This window comes from Ochotona curzoniae, unplaced genomic scaffold, assembly GCF_017591425.1.
Source record: "Ochotona curzoniae isolate NIBS_2020 unplaced genomic scaffold, NIBS_Ocur_1.0 scaffold_3835, whole genome shotgun sequence".
Taxonomy (NCBI): Eukaryota; Metazoa; Chordata; class Mammalia; order Lagomorpha; family Ochotonidae; genus Ochotona; species Ochotona curzoniae.
Window position 1 is genome coordinate 23,497,626 of NW_024467114.1, and position 18,610 is coordinate 23,516,235.

Genomic DNA, 18,610 nt, shown 5'->3' on the forward strand with positions numbered 1-18,610 from the left:
GTTGCTATTCATCCCATCTGTTTTCGATCTTCCCCTTTCATTTTGGAAAAGGTTAAACCAACAGGAAAGTTGAAAAAACAATAGTCATACAAGGCACACCAGCAGTCACCCCTTCACAGACAGGGACAGTTAATTAACATCTGCCTGATGCATTTTCTCCTTCTCTCAACATATGCACATACACATATATGCACATGTGTGCACACAGTTTGCTATTGCACACTACTGGGAAGCACACAGCCAACATTGCCAACAGCTCCCAATGCTTGAGCCTGCCTCTCTGATAACAAGAATACTGTGCCACGTACTCTGGGTCATGTCCCTTTGCCTGACCACACTTGGTAAAAGCAGAACCCCTACCCAAGTGATCCCCAAATCTCCATATGGGGGTGGAGTACACATGTGCCCTCTGGGAGGTATTTCCTCTAAGAAGGAGAAGTCAGTTGTCATGTCCTTATTACATAGTAACTGAGCCAATGTTGCACTTTTTCCATCTATGAGGAATACTTCCAACTTCTCTTTTACGATGCTGCTGAGAGTGGGCTGGTTTTTAAGGGCATGTGACTGCCCAAGGCTGGCTGCAGAGGTATGTCTGGAAGCTCAGCTGAGGGCTGGAGAAATCTGCAGTGTGAACAGATCTCCTTGGCAGCCCCAAGGCCTGGCTTTCAGATTCAAGTCAAGCACCTGACAAGGCCATTTGCCCTCCATATAGCAACTTTGGGAATGCCAGCACTGGCTGAGCCACTGCACCATGAGGATGGAGTGAGGTGACAGAGGTGGTTCAAGGCCCCAGAGAGGGGCCCATATTTGGCCCTGTTTTTTGTCAGTGCCTTTTTAAATCTGCTCTATTTCCTTTTCTTCTCATATAAAAGAGGTTTCATTTGAAAAGTGATAGTACAACCAAAGTGACGCAGGACCTAGAGTTTCTGTTTGTTTTTTCCCTGCCCAGAAGCTAATGACATCCTGGAACAGTGAGATGAAGGAATTGCACCACATGGGCCAGGTTGAGTCTGGGCTGCTTCACTTCTGATCCAGCTCCCTGCTAATGTGCCTGGGAAAGCCACAGAGAATGGCCCAACTGCTTTGGTCCCTTCACTTACGTGGGATACCAGATAGGCTCCTGGCTTTGGCCTGGCCCAGCTCTGCCCATCGCTGCCAATTGAAGTGTGAACCAGTAGAAGGAAAAATCTATCTATGTATTTATGTAACTATCTATGTATCTATCTATCTCTGAGCTCCCCCACCATCTCTCTCTCTGACTTTAAAATAATAGATCTTTACAAAAGAAAACTACCCTCTGCAAAGCCACGCTAGGATTCCAGACCCAGGCACCCTCCCAACGTTTGCTATGGTTCCCAAGTTGCCACCTCCTGCTTCTACCCTCGCCACGGATGGAACTGGACTCTCCAGTCCTCCTCCTGCTCTGACCACTCCCTTTCCTTGCCTCACACCTGCATCACTGGGTGCTGGATTCTGCCCTTGGCACCTGTATCAGTCACTTGGAGCTGTGTCCACCCACCACTCCAAGGACTTCATGTCACAGGCTCTTGCCAGCACCACTCTCCATGCACAATGCCCAGCACCTGTGCTCCTGCCTCCCTCCTGGCTGTGGCAGCAGAAGCACCACCGCATGCACCCAACTCCGCATCTTCTTCCAGTCCAGAAAGTGTCCACTCCTCTGGGGCCCATCCCTGCTAACTGCATACCTGCCTCCTGGTCCTCCTCACATCCTGTCATTTCTCCCCCACAGATCCCTGGGGCCTTGGCACCTCTGGTACAGCCAGGTCAGAGCCCACTCACCTACAAGGCCAGGACCCTCATTCAGTCCTGCCATAGGGAAGCTTGGTTCAATCTGATTAAACAACCACCACACCTGAAGATGCATGAGACCTTTCCATGTCTCTCTATTGCTGGAGAACAAAGCTGAGCTCTCAATACACCTGCCCAGCCCCCAGGGACCCTCTCCTGGCCTACATGCATTCCTACATCAGGGCTGCAGCAGCCTGCCTTCCTCTTTGTCTCCAGCCACATTTGGGATTATTTCACTCCCTGAATTAGCAGACTGATCTCCCAAATCCTTCTCCTTGCTAATGCCAATTCTTGAACTGCCCATCTTCCCCAGACAGTGGCTGGGGACACTTGTTAGGAGTAAGGTACCTCCAGCCAGTTTGCTTGTACGAATTCAAACGGGTTCATTGTACCATGCCTCAATTTTCTTACTTGTTGAATGGATCTAATGCCTTCCTAGCATTGCTGTCAGGAGTAGATGAGATGACATTGCTAAAGCTCTTTGCAAGAGAAGCTCTCAGAGCATGAGCTTTCAGCTGAACTGATTCTGAGGCAAATCAGATTCACTCTCTAGGGAAATGAGCCACATTCCCCTTCTCTCTCTCTTTCTCTCTCCCACTCTCTCTCTCACTTCCTCCTTCTATGACATGTATCTGCATGGATGTTTCAGCCAAGCTTGTGAGGGCAGATACCTCATCTTCAGCATCTCTCTCCCCAACATCATTTGAACAAGAAAGAGGCACAAGCTTTGTTGAGCTGAACAAAACCAAACACCATGTATTTAGATTGAGATCAAAAACTGTTTACCCGGTCAGGAAAAGGCCTCACTTGTGAGGGACTCCAGGCCGTGAAACTGGTCTCCACAGGAAATGAAAGAAATCCCGTGGCTTCAGTAACTTCTTGTGGAATGAACAGAGAAAACAAAGTAGAATTTTCTGGAATGAGGCACACACACGGAATCCAGCTATACAGGAAGCCGTGTTGGCAGCTCATCTTTCTAATTTGAAAAAAAAAAAATTCTGCCCAAATGCCCAACAGGCCTCAGCATCAAAGTCCACCTTTCCCCCCCCACCCCTCCCCTCCCCGCTCTGAGGGTGAGTCATGACACACTCCTATCCCTGGCCACCACTTGGGAAAACCTGCCAAGAAGTCCCGAGGGAATGTGTCCACTCCAGCACAACGGAGCGGGATCTGTCCGGGGCAAGACTCCAGTGCTCACTACCCCAGGCCCAAGGTACCCAGCCTACCGGCTAGACTCAGGGTAAGAACCTTCATTCCTGCCCTTGTTGGAAGTACCTGTCATCCCAATGAAGTTTTGAAACTACAGCAGGACCCCATGGAGGCCCCACGGGGAAGGGCTGCAGAACAGCAGGAGAGCCCCCTCGGTTTGGGAAGCAACACCCCAGATACCCCAGTCAACTTTTCCTAAAGGAATCCTGGCCTTGAAGGAAGTTAGAGACAGCTATGTGTTCCAGTAGGGCCCTAAGTCCTGTAACCAGTCCTCACAGGATCATTCAGACCTCACTTGGCCTCGGGACTCAGCTCGGCTCTCCTGATCTAGGAAACCCCCTTCCCTTCCTTTACACATCCATAGTGATGGCAGCTCAAGGAATGCTGTCTTCCTGGCCATGAGACAGAAAGTTCCTGCTGTTTCCAGGTGAATCTCTCCTGTTTGCTATATCCACAATCCCGTGGTCTCCTTGAATGAGGGAGAAAAAAAAAATTGCACTTTTACTTTCTGATGGAGGCAGACAACTCAACTCCACACAGGCAGCTCAAGTACAGGAATAAGGAGGAGATCAGCAAAGGTGTTCTGGAAAAGGCAACAGGGCATCAGCTGAGGTAAGTGAGTGGGAAGACAGGTTGGTTAACTAGTCGGTTGGTTGCTTGGCTGCTCGGATGGATGGCTAGTTGGCTGAATGATTAGCTGGTTAAATGAATGTACAAATAAAAGAAAATGGGTAGGTGATGAATGCCAACAAGCAAACTAAATACAGAATTTGAACTGCTCCTGTTTTTCTAAAGTGTATTGGCTTAATTTTCATGACTCTGTCCCAGATAGATCAACATGATTTCCTGTTCCATTCACTTTGCCAAGTGCATTCCCTCATGCGCCCAACATTTACTATTGCCAGGCCCATGGATCTAGGTGGAGAAAGAGAGAAATAAAGCCTCACTCTGGTCCTCAGGAATTTATGGCAGCAAAGATGAGCTATTCATTCCTTCCTCGACCTAGAGGGCGGCAGAAACTAGAGACACAGCCAGACCCTGCTGGCCAGGCCAGGAGCAATACAAGGCAGTCAGGGAGACTGTGGCAGTGATGGCAAGGAGGCCTTCCCCTTGGATTCACACACATGCTTCCCCTGCAGTTCTCCCACCCTGAGAGCCACCGGCTCCTTTAAGTTCCCATCTGCCTCACCCTGCTGCTGGTCCCACTGACCTCTGTGTGGGCTTCTCTCTGGAGTTCTGGAAGACAGGGCCTGCTAGCTGCCTCACCAGGAAGCAACACTTCGAAGTTAAGGGGGCAAAATAGCACACGGAGTCTCCTTAGCACCACCCATGCTCTCTCACAAACAACTCCCCAAAATTATGTCTGAGCCCAAACAGCTTCCTTCCGCCTAACCACAGCCATTTCCCCCCAGCACGTAACATCTTCCTGGCCTGCACAGCAGACCTCGGGACCTCAGGACAGGCTGGCAAGGGCACAGGAGGGGTTCAAGGAGGGCTTTGGGCTGTCACACTGCTCCCACAAATGGAGGAGACAGCTGACTCAACTTCCCAAGCAGACCTACAGTTACTCTCTCGCCTCCCTGGCTACACCTTCTTGATTCCCAAGAAAATCTGAGTGACAGGAAGCCTTTCCCTGGTAGAAGCATCAGATCAAAAACTTGGAAACCCTGAAACCTTCAGTTCAGCGCCATTCCTGGACGGTTCAGGGTGGTCTAGAATGTGCACCACCCTTTTTTAATTTGTGCTTTCTATGGAGAAGGTAGCATTTGGAGGAAGAGAGAGGGTGTTGTGCTATGAACTGAGAGTGCACATAAAGAGTCCAAAGTGCCAAAAGCCCGCAAAGTGGGAAGAAGAGCTGGCTAAGCACAGGGCATTTAGCACCCATACCCACCAGAGCCAAGAGGTCCTCAGAACAGGTTACAGAAGTAAGCGCTAGACTGGCCACAGGCTCCACAGGTAGCCACTTGCCCCTGCCGGGAGAGTAGAACACAAAAAAAGCAGCAGGGTCTTGGATGTGTCTCAGCAGCAGACTTTGAACCTCAGAAGTCTGACACAAAGCCCAAACAATGCATAGGAAACAAATTAAAATGGACATCCTCTCTCTGTCCCAGCCCAGACGGCACAGATGCTGTCGGGTTTGGGCTGCACAGCTATGGAAATAGCCAATAAGCCGCAAATGCCACGTCCTGGGCTAAACCGCCGCCAAGCCCCAGCCAGCATTTCTGTGTGTGTATCTATGGCCTCCACTATGAGCCCAGGGCCCCCAGCAAGGACTGCAGTCCCCTGCCAGAATTGGCCTTCACTCATCTCTCTCCCCCTTGAGTGCATCTGCAAGGCACAGAGGAGCCAAGCAAGCCTTGCCTTACTCAAGGACAGCAAAACGTTGGAGCGTGGTGAGACTTGATGGAGATCTGCTGCCACCTGCTGTCTGTTTTCCTACACAGCCAAAAATGCTCTTGGGCAGCAGAAGACTAGAACTGACTACTGAGGCTGGATCCAGACTGCAGAGCAAGGCAGGTTAGTCTGTGAACTGAAACCATAGCCACTCCCTGTCCAGCAATACAAATGCACCAGCCTTTGGCATGCAACTGCCTCCCCACACCCTAGGTGCTCCTGTCCCCAGAAAGCACCCCTTCAACTGCTCCCCAACGTTCCGCCCTGCTGCGGCCAGTCCTTAGCAACCAGTCACTTGGGGCCTCACCGTGGGCCTGGAGGCTGACTTGTCTCATCCTTCAGCATCCCTTACTGGTGTCTTGCAAGTCTGGGACACCCAGGGCAGCAGCAGCCATACCTCCCATCTGATTGCTAGAGCAGGATGTGACCCAACACAAAGCCTGTGGTGGGTGACCACAGCACTCCAGCACAGGGGTCACAGCATCATGGTGGGGAAGGTGGCTGTGAGCCTGAAAATGGCTTTGTGGCAGGTGCCTTTCTGTGGTCTGCATGCTCAACCTGTGAGGCCTGTCTCCCCAGGGCAGCCTTCCAGCAGCAGGCTTTGCAGCTTGTTCACTGTTTTAGTAACACCCAGGAGCTGCATGCATGAAGAAGGAGCCAAGAAGTGAATATAGAAGCCACTGGTGCCTGCCCAGATATGCTGGTCTGAGCGGACCTGTGACAGTGTTGAAGGCTAAGGACTCTCTGCTATGCCCATTTCTAGAGAACTGTCCTTGGCCCATCTCACCTAGGAGGCTGCGCACTGCTCACCCCACCCTAGATGGGCAGACCCTGGCCAAACACTGTCACAGGAGTACAAACAGCCCACTTCTTTCCTTTCAGATAGGACCAATTCTGGCTCAATTTCAACCCCACATGCCCCCATAGGATCACAGAGAAACCCCACACCCTTGTTGAGCTTGCTCTCAGCTTTCTTCCTGTCCCCCTTGTCCTGACACCACATCCCCAGCAGATTATACACACACACATCTGTCAGGTGTAGCTTCTAGAGCACAGAACCCCAAGCTGCTTGGGGGGTATTGGTTCAAATAGATTTCTGGGTTCAGCCTCCAGAGCTCCACCAAGCTCCCAGGTGAAACAGAAGTTTCTTCCAACCCTAACCCTGACTCATGCCCTCATCAGCTCTCTCCTACACCATGGCAGTCACCTCCCAAGACATCTCCCTGCTCCCACGCTTGACTCTGAGCGCCCCTTCTCGACAGGGCAGTCACAGGGTTCCTTTGAAAAAACCTGTCGGGACCCAGCATGCTACTAATCCACTTCCAAAGGCTCCCCAGCATCTGACAGAGATGCCAGCACTTCCAGCCACTCCCAGGCCCCACCTGCCTCTCCCCTTCACACCTTTCCTCTCTCCGCCCCCACACCAGCCTCAGCCCCAACACACATCCCACCACGGGGCCTGCTTTCTCTTACATGGCCTGAGCGTCAAGGGCTGGTCCCCTGTCTCTGTACTGCTCTCTCCTTAAGCATGACCTTCACTGAAAGGCTTTCTTAGGCAGCCCCAGCCCCAGGGACACCCACACACACACACACACACACACACACACACACACACACACACACACACACACACACACACACCATGGCATCAGTGGAGCCCGTGTGTATTTGAGGTGTTGTTGTTGTGAGCTGCCCTTCCCTCCTAGGGGCAAGGACTGGGCCTGCTCTGTTCACACTGATCTCTGGTGGGTAAACTGAGTCTGGCAGGTAGCCAGCCATCACACAGCACAGAGCTTGCCAGCCAATGTCAACCACAGGTTCTCCTTATTGTAAACAATACACTTCTCCTGGTATAAATAAACATTCCTATGTGGCACCTGCAAGGGCATAAGCTGTGGAGTCAGCAAGAGAGGCCAGCAGTCAGCACCCTACCAGCATGGCTAGCTCTGACACCTGACATGCATTCGCTTTGCTAAGGGGTTGTTGGACAAACGAACTGAATAAACCGATGTGCCTGTGGATAGACAGTTTGTTCCTAACTGCTTCCCCTTAGGAATTCGGGGTTTGAAATGAAATTTACCCTAAACCAAGGGTGCTATGACCTGGAATACAGGGTAGGGAGTGACTGCTGCTGGGATACACCCTCCCCACCCCTCCCTGCCCACGAGCATGGGGAGAGCCACACATACACAGAGAACTAGCCGCAGGTGCCACGTGGAGAGGAACATGGAGTTACAAGAGGACTTGGCTATGCACATAAGAGGTCAAGTGCCTTGCTTCCTTTTCTCTGCCCTGTGATCTCTGCTTATTCCCCTGCCAAAGGGCTTAGCAGCCAAGGGCCTTTCTTAGCCCTGATGTTCTATGGCAGGAAGAATTTAAACAGACCCTCACAGACCACTCTACTTTAAAAAAAAATTAGGGGGTGTGCACTTAGCTTAGCAGTTGAAGGTGTCTGCTAAGATGCTCACTGTTGATATCAGAATACCTGGTTTCAAGTCCTGTCTCTAGCTCCCAATTCCAGCTTCCATCCAATGCAGACTCTGGGAGACCCAGAAGTAACTCTTGACTCCTGATTTCAATCTGATCCAGCCTCAACCAGCATGGCCATTTCAGGAGTAAACCAATAATGGAAGATCTCACCCTGTCACTCCTTGTGTGTGTAACTCTGTGTTTCAAATAAATAATTTTTTCCTTTAAAAAAAATCACCTAAATTAAAACTATTCCTGCTAAAATGAATGAGTGGCAGGGAGGATTTAAATTTCCACACACATGCTACAGTAAGATAAGCTTAAATGTATCCTGAGCCATAAGAGAACATCAAGAAATATTTACAACATTCAATAGATATATGGACAGACTAGCAATAAACTATAGATTAAAAAAAGGAAAATCAGAAAATATTTTCAAATTAGCCAATACATGTCTAAACAGCCCACAGTTCAAGGAAGAAATTACAGTAGAAATTATGAATTATCTTAACTAAACTATAAGAACATGTAATATATTAACTTGGAGGATAAAGACAAAGCATTATTTAAAGGGAAATTTACAGTCTTAGGAGAAGGAGGTAAAGAATTTGTTATTTAAGATCCATTATCAGTGAACTAGAAAATAATAGCAAAGTAAACTCAAAGAAATAACAAACATAAGAGCAGAAATCAGTGGAATAGAAAGCAGACATTCAAAGGGCAAAAGTTTGTTCTTTGAAAATACTACATAATTATAATACTTAATTGATAAACTCTCAGCTAGATTAGTTGAGATGATCCAAAATCACCAATATCAGGAAAGAAATAGCACTGTTCTTAATGTTCAAATGTTGATTAAAAAAAAAAAGATGTAATACCAACAAATTTAAACTATGGATAAAATTATGCAATTCCTCAAAAAAAGTTTGCCAATACCAACAAAACAAAAAAACTTTCAGCTCCATGTTCAGAATCCTTCTCCAGGAATTCTTCCAAGATAAAGCAGAAGAATACCAATGTTACACTAACTACTCAAGAAAACAGAAGAGGGACCACGTCCAGCATGACCTACATGTTGTTACCAGTCAGGCTATTCCAAGAGTGGAATTCTGTCAACTGGCTTCCTCCACGAATGTATACCCGAAAACCCCTGCAGCAAATACTCATCAGCAAAACCACCAATAGAGCGAAAGATGACATACAACCTCATGGAGTGAGGCTTACTCCAGGAGTGTACAATTGGAAAACTCAATCAATGCTGGAATCATCCAGCCTACAGTGAAAAGGATAAATCTAAGAAAGTGATGGTGAGGGGCGGATAAAACAGAACCATCTGAAAGGGGCTCCTGGGAGTGGATTCATCACTGAGCCTCTGGCCTCTCCCAGCAAACATCATCCCCACGTCAGCCAGGCCTGGTGGCTTGGGGCCCTTGCTGAAACCCTGCATTGGGAACAACCAGCCAGGGTCAAGGAGACCTGCTCTGTAGTTTCTAGGCTGTGGCTTTTTTTCTGGGCCAAGTTTTCTTCCCAGGTGACCAGAATCAACCCTGCCTTACCTACTTCTCAAGCTCATCACCATGAAAGGCCAGGGAGCCAAAGACAATCCTGTGGGATCCGTAGGAACCAGGCTGGCACATGAGAGGGGGCGCCAGAGCACCTCACACTCACCTGAGAGCCGGGGGCTGGCCGCTCTGGCGCCGGAATGCTCTCTCCAGCCTCTCCTGGCTCATCCTGGAATTCCCACCAGGCAGGGAGAACTTGAAGGGCGTCCTGTCCACATCTGGGCTGCTGTCTGTTGGGAGACTGTCCTCTGAGAGCTCTTTGGATCTGGCTCTCTCCGGTGGGGGCAGCCCTCTGCTGGGCAGGTGGGAAGGGCTGCTGGCAGGAGTCTTGTGCCTTTCTGTGCTCTGGTCTCTGAGCAGACCCAGGGGGCTCCTGGAGGTGGAACCACTGCCCAAAGCCAGGACCTCCTGTGGCGCTGGACTGGCCGTAGGACAGGTGGAGGGCTCAGGCACCTTCCCAGTCTCCTCCTCTTGGGCGTGGGTCACGCTGCCTGTGGCTGGGGACCGCCTCAGAGAGCGCCTGCGGAAAGAATCCTGAAAGGACAAAAAAAAAAAAAAACCATGTGGTTGGCTTATGCACTGTACTTCCTCTCTAAAATAAAATTAAATAAAAAATCAAATTCTAAAACCTGTCTGGCCCAAAGGTTTGGAATGAAGGATGTGGCAAGGATGAAATGAGATGAATATGAGGCCAGGTACATCACAGCACTTAGCAAATGCTGGCTGCTCCTGTACCTGTTTGGCCCTGCACTCTCTTACATGTGGTCTTAACCCCCTCCTGATGTTGGATCAGGAATGGCAGAGCCTATGGGTCACTCATCTCTGCTGTCCACAGAGCTGCCACCTCAGCAGCCTACCCTCAGGTGCTGCTTAGTTCACAAAAGCCAACTGCAATGTCCTCTCTTGCCATCAATGACAGCCCAATGAGATGGACACTCCTGCTGTGACTAGACACTGGTGAGGCAGTCAGGTCAGAGAGACAAAAATAGATCCACTGGGCTTCTCCTGGATTTGTGGACCTCTCAGTGTTTCCAGAATAATCCAGGGCCTGGTGGAAAGGCCTGAGCTGGAAGAAGCAAAGCTAATTTTGAGTATTCTGACCTCAAGGAAATGACTAGACACCATAAACCTGCTTCGGAAGCCAGGCAGGGTATCCCTTCTGCACAGTGGGAAAAAGACGTGAGTCATCCTTCCCATGGGGTTTCAAACTTTCTGCCCCTGAGGGAGCCCCACTTCTTACATCAGCTTTTCCAAACACAGCTGATCTAACACCCACGGGTGCTGTCAAAGCACAAAACACCTTCCAGAAAACTCCGGGAAATGCTGTAAACACCCATCCTTCGCGGGATTTATCTCCACCTGGGGAAGAACAGTTCCCTAAAGGAGAAGCTCACAGCAACACCTGGCAGTCAGGTGGTCCCAGCCATCTCCATCAGACCAGTTAGGAGGAGCCCTGACTACTCAAATTGGAGTAGAACGCTGTGGTAGATAGGACTGTGGCGTTCATGCGCTCACTGGTCCTCAAGGCGTAGCCTGCTCACCCTTGTGGAGAATGCAAATGTGTCTCATGCTAGTACCATGACACAATCTGCCTTTTCCTTCACGTTGATTCTGCTCGCAAGGGCCAGGCGGTGGCACCAAACTGACGAGTACAGCACTTGTCATAAAAAAAAAAATCAGACCTCACGGAATACTAGCCTCGCACAAGAATGTCCAGATTGCCACAGAGATCATCAGTTCCACTCAACGCAGCGGCCATCTTCTCTTTGACAGTCTGTGTGCTGAGACTCAAAGTCGCTATGCTCACTCCGCTGAGTGTGTGAAGGGGGTGGGGGGCAGGCGGAAGGCGCTAACCACGTGTAACCATAAATGGTTTTAAACTTAAACAATGGTTATTCAGACCTGGGTGTTTAGCAGGCATTTTCTTGAAAATAAATTGAGCCTGTCATTTCAAGGAAATTAAGTAGTGTTTTACTGTCAATGATAAAATGCAAGTGGTCAGGTAAAAAAACAAAATTTTGGTAAACTATCTGCCGCTGTGACCTTAAGAGTTTCATGATTCATTAAAACTTGAGTATTGGGCGCCAAAGTAAACCTGTGATTTTTTTTTTTTTTAGTGTGGATTTCTGGAAAATAAATTGTGTCTCCATTTAGAAAGTGCACATAACTTAGAAGCCAACACTTTGGAAATGATCAATGTATCCTGCCATTAAATCATGCAGAGGTAAAAGATTCAAAATGCAGAACAGAGAGGTGGGACCTGATGAAGTAACGAGTTCATTGACATGGCTTTAATATGCCACTTAAGCCGGGATCCCATCTGGGCACTGGTTCTAATCCCACCGGCCCTGCTTCCCATCCAGCATCCTGCCTCTGGTCTGGGAAAGCAGTCGAGGACGGCCCAAAGCTTTGGGATCCTGCACCCACTTGGGAGACCTGGAAAAAACTCCTGGCTCCTGGCTTCGGATTGGCTCAGTTCCAGCCATTGCGGCCACTTGGGCAGTGAATCATCGTACAGAAGATCTTCCTCTCTGTCTCTCCTCTTCTCTACATATCTGCCTTTCCAATAAAAATAAATAAATCTTTTATAAAAAAAGATGACACTTTAAGTGACCAGCATCATAGAACACAATGGGTTAAGCCATGGTTTGTGATGCCTGCATCTCTTATGGGGGCAGGCAGAGTCCCAGCTTCCCCACTTCTGTTGCTGCTCTCTGCTAACATGCCTTTCAAGCCCCCAAGAGCAAGGATCCCATCCTATTTGTGCATAGTACATGGTACATGCTGGTTGGTTCTTGTTAGGTTGACAGAGACTTGCCTGGCAGGGCCAGAGAGCAGAAAGGTGCCAATAGAGGAATCAGTAGGAGGAGTTCTCCGCTGGTCACAGCTGTCTGAGATGGGCCAGGCTTCTTGGAAAGGACTAGCCTCGGGTTATGGGGAAGCCAGGTACCCCAACTGTTGGGACACTGCAAAAGGAGGCTTGGCTGTGGATGGTTCCAACAGTGTTAACTGTTCTGAGACATTTTAATCTCAGGATCCCTTCATCTATATATATATATTTTTTTTTAATTATTTGACAACCTTTCTTTTTTTTTTTTTTTTATTGGAAAGGCGGATATACAGAGAGGAGAGACAGAGAGGAAGGTCTTCCGTCCGATGATTCACTCCCCAAGTGAGCACAACAGCCGATACTATGCCGATCCGAAGCCAGGAGCCTCTTCCAGGTCTCCCACGCGGGTGCAGGGTCCCAAAGCTTTGGGCTGTCCTCGACTGCTTTCCCGGGCCACAGGCAGGGAGCTGGAAGGGAAGCGGGGCTGCTGGGATTAGAACCAGTGCCCATATGGGATCCCAGGTGTGCAAGGCGAGGACCTTAACCACTGCGCCATCACGCCAGGCCCTCAGGATCCCTTCAAACACTTAAAATTACTGAGGAATCCAAAGAGCTTTTGCTTATGTTGGTTGTATGTAATATCATTTACTGTATTGGAAATTAAAAGTGAAATTTTTAAAAATGTACTCATTAAATCATTAAAAATAATAGGAAATGCATTATAATTAACACAAGATATTTTTAAAGATGGGGCTGGCACAGTGGCACAGCTGGCTACTACTCTACCTGTGGCTCTGGCATCCCATATGAATGCCAGTTTTAGTCCTGTCTGCTCCACTTCCCATCCAGTTCCCTGCTGTGGCCTGGGAAAACAGTGGAGAACAGCCCCAACCCTTTGGAATCTGCACCCAGATGAGCCCAGAAGAAGCTCCTAGCTCCTGGCTTCAGAGCAGCCAAGCTCTGGCCACTGCAACCATTTGGGGAGTGAACTAACAGATGGAAGATATTTCACTCTCTTTCTCTCTCTCTCTCTCTGTGTCCTTCTCTTTGTAACTCTGACTTGCAAGTAAAATAAACACATCTCACGGAAAAGAAAAAAAAGAGTCCTCCTTTCCAAAACAAGAAACCAGTGAGATGAGCAGCACAGTTGCACATTACTTCGCAAATCTCTTCATTGTCTGGCTTAAAAGAGAGCTCAAGTCCTACACTGGCCTCTGTACTTAGCACACTGCGGTATGGTGCTTTGGTTAAAGTATATGAGGTAAATGCAACCTCACATAAAACAAGAAATTGGAAAACAAAAAATCATTTTATAACTTTTCCAGGAAACTAGGGTCCTCCTTTAAGACTATGTTAAGGCTAGAGAGGGAGTAGTATATTCATGTAGAATCGGCTTTTTAAATATTTAAAAATCAGAAAGTGAGAGAGAGTCAAAGAGAAAGAGACCAAAAGATCTATCTTCCATCCATTGGTTCATTCAGATGGCCACAGCAGCCAGCGATGGACCAGGGAGAAGCCTAAGATCCCACAAGATGGAGGTACAGACAGAGGGAGGGTCCACCTGTTTAGTGCCCTGATACCTAATACATAGGATCCACAGCCGGCATCTATAGCCAGTTTGCCACCTGCTGCAGGTGTGTGAGTGAGCAATGACAAGCTGGGCACACAGACCCAGGCTCCTCACTGATACCACCCTTTGATATGTGCTTTTGTTTTTTCTGTGTGTCTTTGATTTTTCTGCACTTTGTTAGTTTGCAAAACCCATTTACATTTGTTCTCTTATTTATTTCGATCTCTCTACCTAGTGGGACCCTTCCATAGTCCCCCTGCCCCACTTAACGGAGACTGTAAAATGATGATGTTAAGGGTTTATGATGTTTTTTCAAAGAAGAAAAAAATAAAAGGCAAACAAATGAAACTACAGGATTAGGGCTCTATTCTCTTTTAACTATCATGTTTTGTTTGTTAGTTGGAGACAGAATGGAAGTGACAGAGAGCACACTTCCATCTACCTGCTCATCCTGTAAATATCCACAGCCACCAGGTGGCTAAAACCAGGAGGCAGGAGCTCAACCCAGGTCTCCCCTGTGGATGGCAGGAACCCAGTCACTTAAGCCATCACCTGCTGCATTTGTAGGATGCTGTGATGAGAAGCAAGAGCTGGGAATGGAACCCATGTACTCGGATGTGGAACGCAAACATCCTAACCAACATCCAAACCACTAGGGTGAACACCCACCCCGTTGTTGTTTTTTTTAAAACCAACATTAAACAAAAGACTTTTTTAGACTGCCCAGGTCTCCCATTCTAGAGGTGCAAAGACAAAGTCAAGCAGGTCAGCTCCCACTCAGTAAGGGAATATGAGCAAGGGCATGTAGCTCCTTGACAGAGGCGTAAGGTGAGCTCAGGGAAGGAGACAGGGCCTGCTCGGGGACTCACAGGTCCTTCATGGTTCAGCCAGGGAGAAAACAGAAGCAAGGATCCTTCCCATTCCCACGCATAGGTGCCCTTCCTGGGGCTGGCCCATGGGGTCTCCTAAACATACCCAGGTAGCCCCAGAAGCCTGATCCTCACAACAACACAAAGAGCAAGGGTCCCACCTGTGGGGAGCTGGCCATGGGTCCAGCCATCATGCCTCGCACAATGAGGCCCGCCTTGGGCCTGTTCTTCTCTCCTGCCTTCTTCATGTCCACAGTGGGCTCTGGGTGCTGTTTTTCCGTCTTCTCCCATGCAGAAGACAAGGGCAGGCTATCACCCGCGACTGTGTGCAGGGGCTTACTTTTGTGTGGCGACCTTTTAGATGACACAGAATTACCAAGCACATCCCCATCAGGATTGTCATGTCTGTTAAAAAAAAAGATAATGGAGAGTAGCATTCCAGGAAGTGAGACACACTGCAGTATGCATCTCTACTCCTGAATAAAAGATAGACTCCCAATGAAACTGTTAAATATATCTTGAATACATCATGAATAAACGATGCATGCACTTCAAAGGTTTTGCACCAAAATAAACTCATCTTTTAAATCCATTTTCCCATGTGAACTGCCTGAAGCAGTCTCATGCATGCATATAACCTATTGGATATTTGCTTCTCTGGAAAACATGGACTGACAGTCATCAACTGTCAGTCAACAGCCACAGGAAACTAACACAGACAGCACACAGAGAAAGAGGTACCTGGCTTTGCTTGCTTCCGCCAGCGAGCTTCTCCAGCCCACATCCTCATCTGAAAGGTCATATATATTGACCAGCATGGTCTCAGAGCACCTTGGTGGCAACTTGTTACTCTTCTTGGGAAGTGAGAGGGCAGGGATTGGAGTTGCTTGAGTTAAACTGTTGGCTGCATGTCCAACGTAATCCAGAAAATATCTGGTGATAAGTTCAAGGTTTGTTTTCAGTGGATTTTCCTTTGCCTATCATTGGGAAGGAAAGCAACCATTAGTTGAATGTGCAGATTCAGGGAAAACATGGGACAGCTGGGTATTCCCATTCTATAGCACACAGCTGTCATCTTCTCATTCACACGCAGTCTGAGCACACCAATGCTGGCTGTCCATCACTCATGCGGGGTTTATGCTGCGTATGGATATAAACATGAAGAACTGACAGTCAATGTATAAACCAGGCAATCCATGAACAATTATAACCAATTGCAGTAGGAACGCAGGCAGGTGTGTGGTACTGTGGTTAAGTACTACTTGAGACATCCATATCCCATATCAGAGTGCCTTGGATACAAGTCCCACTTCTGTGCCAACCCAACTTCCTGTGGGTTCCTGTCACCCATCTGGGAGACCCAGGTGAAGCTCGTGGCTCTTGGCTTCAGCCTGGCCCAGCCCAGGCTGTTGTAGCCATTTGGGAAGTGAACCATGGATGGAAGATCTCTATCTCTCTATCTGCCCTCCAAACTTAAGACAAAAAGGAAAAGAAATAAAACAGTTATAACAAATTCAATTTTGCATATGCCTAACAGGGAGGAATAAGTTACTGGAAATATTAACATTAAATTGCAGGCTTGGCCAGAATCAGGCTAGCTTTGTACTGAGTGAATGCCAAAGGGATGATGCAATAGGAAAACCGATAAGTACTTTATTTCTGGAAAACACAGACTTCCATTCATTGTAGAACAACTAATAACTGTGTAAATCTAACAATCAGCGTACTTAGCAAGCTCTAATAAAAATATCTTAAGGATCTTAAGATAATAGTTACCTGAGGAGGACTATAGGATTGTGAGGAAATAAAAATAAACTGAATGGCAAAAAGATTCCTGGGAAATTGGGTAAAGTCATGTTTATATAAGAATTCCAGCATACCAGAACATCTGGGTGAATGTTCTCTGTAATTGTTTCACTCTATACAAAATCTCTCTGGAAGGCAGAGCACCTGCTCCCACATGATGGCAGCCGAGGGAGGCGGACAGGAGGCCTTTGGCCTGGAGCACGGGCCTCCTTCTGCATGCTTCAGCTCAGTGCATACAGAAGCCGGGGGCACCTGAGTGCCACCCCGAGACCCTGAGGACCGTGCTTGGTCTATTTGCTGAGCCTCTGTACTGGTCTCCCCAGCCTGCCATGCCTCTTCCTTTTCATTTTCTTTATTTTTACATATTTGAAAGGGAGACCAAGAGACAGAATGAAATCTTCCCTCTAATAGTTCATGTTTCAAATGACCACAGCAGCTAAGGATTGGACCAGCTAAAGCCGTGGCCGGGCACTCAAGCTGGGTCTCCCATACAGGTGTCACCTGGGCTACACATGAGCAGGGAGCCACAGAGTCCAACCTCCAAACTAGTTCAACAAGGCTATTAATACCCTCAACAAGCATGCTCAGTACCGAAACAGGGAAACCATGGGGTACCCTGATTCTCTCGGAGCACAGAGCCCTCTCCCCATTCAGGAACCCAGGGCTCCCATCCACCTGGCCCAGCTGAACTCAATCCCCACTTCTGCCTGAATTACAAGTCATGGTAGACTTGAGAACATAGTGTTACTCAGACTGAAGAAGGAAAATATTGTGCAGGCAAGAGACGGAAAATATTAGCATAGCTGAATACTATAATCTTAAATCCTGTCCTACTAAAAATAGCCTTGAGTGGGGAGGAGGCAGCACAGGGCGGAGGGAAGCTGAGTACAGCTACAGGTCAGGTTCAAAACAATGGCACACACACACAATACACCCATGGGCAGCACAGGCTGGGGGAGGCTGCAAAGCAACCCCTTGTACTTGAGATCTGCCAGCACTGGCTACGTCTCCGTCTCTCTCTCTCTCTCTCTCTCTCTCTCTCTCCCCAACTCCAGGTGTGGCAATCAATTAAGACTTGCCCAGACTATTGTCCACAGTGGCAAGGCCCGTGAGTGGTCTGGCTTCGCCCAGCTTGGCTCCAGAGGCGCACGCTGTACCTTCAAGGGCACACACCTTGTTCTCCTTGTAGAGGAATTCCAGATGCAGAACCTTACGCAGATCATTCCTGCTGTTAATGCTGAGATCTGAGCGTGGCCGTTCCTGGTCCATGGTCACGCTGGTCTTCTTTAAGCCCTACAGGGAGAGGAGAAGGTAACGCTGAATCACCCCACTTTCCATTGTATATCAAAGCTTTCCCTTCTGTGATGCACAGCGTGAGCAGAAGATTCCAGAGGGTGCCTTAAAATCATTCCCACACTGCAATCTTTGCCAAGCTACTCGGAGGACCACAAACTGACTACACAATCATCGTCATACAACCTACACAGTTGCCATCACTTTCATAGCTGTGATTCTGACTCTGCTGAGAGCCCCATGGGTGAAGCTAAAGGCTGGAGTTCCTAGTCTCTGGTGCAGAAAAGGGGAGAAAATGAAGTCACCAGTAACTCACCCACCCTGGGTCAGCTCAGGCACCCTGTAGCTGGCCCTGGATTGAGACTGCTATTTAATAAACAAAAGATAAAAAATATACACGGAAGGCCAGTATTCATTCCCTTTATCACTGAAACAGGAAATCCAAGAGACAGGGATGACCTGCCCAAGGCAGCACAGCCCAGTGGGGACCAGGGGTTCTGACCTTCTGAGCTACATTCTGTGACTCCGCCCTGGGAAGTACTTGGGAATCCTTTGCTGAGTGAGTCACCAGCAAAGCTGCTTTCCATCATCTGCACCTTCAATTCCCAGAAGGCCAAGGTCATTGTCATGGAATTGAAATGAGGTCATGCTCCCTCCTCCTCCAGGAGGAAATCAGCCTGTTCCCAGCTCTAGCCAACTGTCTAGGTTGCATTGTACCTAAGCAAGTGTTACACTGCTGGGAGAAAAACAGCTAATAGCTAGTGGGCATTCTGGGCCTGGTTAAAGTCAAATTTGTGCT

At 48.4% G+C, this 18,610-nt stretch overlaps 1 protein-coding gene across 1 annotated transcript in view; it reads right to left on the reverse strand.

Annotated features, from left to right (window-relative positions):
- The window catches only part of MINDY4 (MINDY lysine 48 deubiquitinase 4), an 87,626-nt gene that overhangs the window by 64,892 nt on the left and 4,124 nt on the right, over positions 1-18,610 (reverse strand). The window contains exons 2-5 of the mRNA XM_040964998.1: positions 17,692-17,811; positions 15,454-15,689; positions 14,874-15,117; positions 9,550-9,977 (exon numbers count right to left, since the gene is read on the reverse strand). Coding sequence (XP_040820932.1) covers positions 9,550-9,977; positions 14,874-15,117; positions 15,454-15,689; positions 17,692-17,811 — 1,028 coding nt within the window. The remainder of the gene's footprint in view (positions 1-9,549; positions 9,978-14,873; positions 15,118-15,453; positions 15,690-17,691; positions 17,812-18,610) is intronic.